We start from the raw sequence: 4,445 nt of genomic DNA on the forward strand, positions 1-4,445 counted from the left end.
TAATAAATTATACATGATAATAATACATTATTCCATTATTAATATTTTAATGTTTTTTTAAATACTGTACTCTATATGTTTAATGCCTATACAATGGCATACTTAATATATATTATTATTATCATCATCATCATTATTATTATTAAATTACATATGTTAAAATGATTACATTATTATCAATACTGGGGGTAACGCGAGTTATGTAACCAGATTACTTTTTTCAAGTAACTAGTAAAGTAACACATTACATTTACAATTTACAAGAAAATATCTGAGTTACTTTTTCAAATAAGTAATGCTTTGTTTTCCCATTTATTCACTGACACGTCTTCTGTCGCTGTGTTGAGAGAAATCGGGAGTGAGGTGCAGACACAGAGGCACTTCCTTCAGCCCAAGGTTTATTAATTTCACTTTTGGTGTGAAAGGGCCTCTACAGTTGCCAAAGAAATAACCTTTGGGTTTTTTTGTTATTAAAAATAAATATGCATGCCCAGCCCAGGCGACAAAAAATAACGCAAAAGTAATGTAATGCATTACTTTCCATAAAAAGTTATAGTAATTAGTTACTTTGTCATGGAGTAACGCAATATTGTAATGCATCACTTTTAAAAGTAACTTTCCCCAACACTGGTTATAGTTGAGTGTGTTGATAGTGTTTGGTATAGGTTCCCTCACTCTGCTCAGTAAGCCGGCTGGTGTTGTAGCGGCGCTCATGAAGATGGGTTCAGTCTCCTCCAGCTCTTTGGACTCAGCTGCTGATACAGTCGCTTTGCTCTGTCCACCTTCCTCCAACACAACCGAATCTGTTGGATGACAGCATGAAAACCATAAACGAGATGCCGTCACAACACACTGTATTAGATCCACGAGCAGAGGAGCCTTGAGCTGCATCTACCATATCTGCGATTAGACTAGAAACGCTCCTACAGTGACTCTAATGCATGCAGAGGCATCTGAGGATCAAACACACTCCGATCACAAACACACACAAGCTGATCGAGTCAGACACATGAAGCAGGATTTGACACTGAAAGGCTTTACAAAACATGCTGCTTTTAGAGACCCGATGAAATGGAAATGGGAGTTGACGTCCATATGTGTTAGATCTGAGGTCTGTGTGCTAGTGCTGAGTCCTACGAGTGACAAAAGAAACTGAAGCACACATACACAGTTAAAGTCTCTTTCTGAAATATGTGCCAAAATAACGATGACATCTAAACATCTAGCTAAAAACATTTTCCAGCCCTTTGAGAATATTTAATATACATTCAAATATTTACATATTTGTTCTGAACGTCCTTAAAATTTTCTTTTTAATTATCTGCTGTATTATCCTTCAAAATTCTTCAAATATCATATAATTATGATTATGATCAAATGTAGAACTAAAATTCAGTTGATTTTTTTAATAAACTGACAGCCCTAATATGAAGGTAAATATTGCTGTTTATTAATATAAATTGTTATATTGATGCAAATACATAAAAATATTAAATTAATTGATAATAATAATATAAATTCAATTTTATTCAATTATTATTTAAAATATTAGCTACATCTGACTAGTAATAGAAAGAACGACTGAAGGATATAGCTATAGCTATTTAAGAATATTTAATATACATTTTAATATCTAAATATTATTTATGTATTTGTTCTGTAATTATTACAATACTTAAAATTATGTTTTAATTAAGAAAATATGCTTTGTTATTAGCCTTCAAAATTCTTTCAATATTGATGCACTGAGATTAATTCAATTAATTAACTGCCATATCATGCAATTCATACAATTCATATTTTTATTGACTGATATTGCAAATACTGCTGTTTATTATTATTATATATTGCTATATTGTAAAATAAATGTATTAACTGATATAATATTAATAATAATATTAATAACAATAAGTATTATTATTATGATTGCAAAAGTACATGAAAATGTTTCTACTTTATAAATTAGTTTATCACACCACAGCAAAAAAGCTAGAAGTGGATTTGACAAAATATACACCTGGAAAAACACACTTTTCCTTGTACATTTTGAACCTAAAATATTGATATTGAATAATAACAAGTTAACAGACAAGTTATCTCAACTACCTACAACTATATTCTTGATTTATATAGAATGACTGAAACATTTCGAAACCTTTTTTATCCACATCGTCCAGCTCTAACAGGAATACTTTTATGTGGGTCAAACTGAAATCACACATAATATAAAGGGAATACATTACAGGAGAAAGATGCCTTTCATGTCAAATTCATGGACGCAAGAAAAAGAGCAAAGGGAAGTGAAAAGAGCTTATGAGGTAAGAGGTAATGGAGGAGGAGCGTCCTGCATCAGGAATCAATCCCATGGCTGGTTCTCCAGGCTGTGTGGAGACTGGCTGAGTTCAGCGCTCATTAGTTGGTTTGTTCTGGATTGTTGAGTGTTAATGAAGAGAGGAAGCTACAGAAACACTCTAGAGCGCTATATCTACCTGCCCACGATATACTCCTGTGTAACCTGCAGGCCGTTTCGATGGAGCAGAGAGAGCCCAGAGCACCCACTGCAGCGACAAACCCAGACAAAAACCAACACAGGCCAAGCCATCAACCCAGAGGAAACACACACAAAGACTCAAAGAGATTCTGGCTGAAAGAGAGACAGATATGTTGAGCGGCCCACTGTAAATGGCATGAGAGAAGGTCTGCAATTAAAAATACTGAGCTCTGGATGACAAATGGTTTTTCTTTTTAAGTGTGTGTCATTTATCCACTGTATGTTATTTGGAGGGAGGTGAAACGAATAAATCACTGAAACACTTGAGATGCAGCTAAATTAAGTTGAAATGATTATGCTTTCAGCAGGCATGTTCATATAAAATAGCAAGAGTCTGAAAAATGGATTCATAAACAAATAAATATGTTTGAATGTAGCAGGATGGTTTATATAAGAAAGCAAACACTTGAAAATTAGAAATAAATAAAGAAAGAAAGAAAGAATAGATAGATGGATGGATAGATGGACAGACAGCTGGATAGACGGATGGATAGATAGATAGATAGATAGATAGATAGATAGATAGATAGATAGATAGATAGATAGATAGATGGACGGATGGACGGACGGACGGACAGATAGACAGATGGAGAGATGGATAGATGGATAGATGGATGGACAGATGGACGGATATAGATAGACAGATAGATAGACGGACAGATGGACAGATATAGATAGACAGATAGATAGACGGACAGACGGATAGACAGATAGATGGATGGACAGATGGACAGATATAGATAGACAGATAGATAGACGGACAGACGGATAGACAGATAGATGGATGGACAGATGGACAGATATAGATAGACAGATAGATAGACGGACAGACGGATAGACAGATAGATGGATGGACAGATGGACAGATATAGATAGACAGATAGATAGACGGACAGACGGATAGACAGATAGATGGATGGACAGATGGACAGATATAGATAGACAGATAGATAGACGGACAGACGGATAGACAGATAGATGGATGGACAGATGGACAGATATAGATAGACAGATAGATAGACGGACAGACGGATAGACAGATAGATGGATGGACAGATGGACAGATATAGATAGACAGATAGATAGACGGACAGACGGATAGACAGATAGATGGATGGACAGATGGACAGATATAGATAGACAGATAGATAGACGGACAGACGGATAGACAGATAGATGGATGGACAGATGGACAGATATAGATAGACAGATAGATAGACGGACAGACGGATAGACAGATAGATAGATGGATAGATGGATAGATGGACGGATGGACGGACGGATATAGATAGACAGACAGATAGATAGACGGACAGACGGATAGACAGATAGATAGATGGATAGATGGAAGGATGGACGGACGGATGGACGGATATAGATAGACAGATAGATAGACGGACAGACGGATAGACAGATAGATAGATGGATAGATGGACGGATATAGATAGACAGATAGATAGACGGACAGACAGATAGACAGACTGTCAGTGCTGGTGAGTAACTAGTTACATTAACAGAATTGCATAATTTAAGTGCAAAATAAATGTAATCTATTACAGTTACTGAGAAAAAATGTGTAATTAAATTACAGTTACTATGAAAATGTTAGCGCACCATATTTTATTGTGTGTGTGTGTGTGTGTGTATTTCTTGTGTTTACTTCTTTTGTGTATTATTGTATATGATAATAATATTGTAATATTACCTAATATTGTATTATGTAAATAATATTTTATTTTATAGATAGATAGACAGACAGACAGACAGACAGACAGACAGAGAGATAGATAGATAGATAGATAGATAGATAGATAGACGGACGGACGGACGGACAGACAGACGACGACGATGGATGGATGGATGGACGGACGGACGGACGGACGGACGGACGGAC

The 4,445-nt window shown here is 35.5% G+C and overlaps 1 protein-coding gene across 1 annotated transcript in view; it reads right to left on the minus strand.

Annotated features, from left to right (window-relative positions):
• The window catches only part of LOC107703706 (tuberin-like), a 49,864-nt gene that overhangs the window by 11,119 nt on the left and 34,300 nt on the right, over nucleotides 1-4,445 (minus strand). The window contains exon 31 of the mRNA XM_016506421.1: nucleotides 676-803. Coding sequence (XP_016361907.1) covers nucleotides 676-803 — 128 coding nt within the window. The remainder of the gene's footprint in view (nucleotides 1-675; nucleotides 804-4,445) is intronic.

This window comes from Sinocyclocheilus anshuiensis, unplaced genomic scaffold, assembly GCF_001515605.1.
Source record: "Sinocyclocheilus anshuiensis isolate Anshui unplaced genomic scaffold, SAMN03320099.WGS_v1.1 scaffold274, whole genome shotgun sequence".
Lineage (NCBI taxonomy): Eukaryota > Metazoa > Chordata > Actinopteri > Cypriniformes > Cyprinidae > Sinocyclocheilus > Sinocyclocheilus anshuiensis.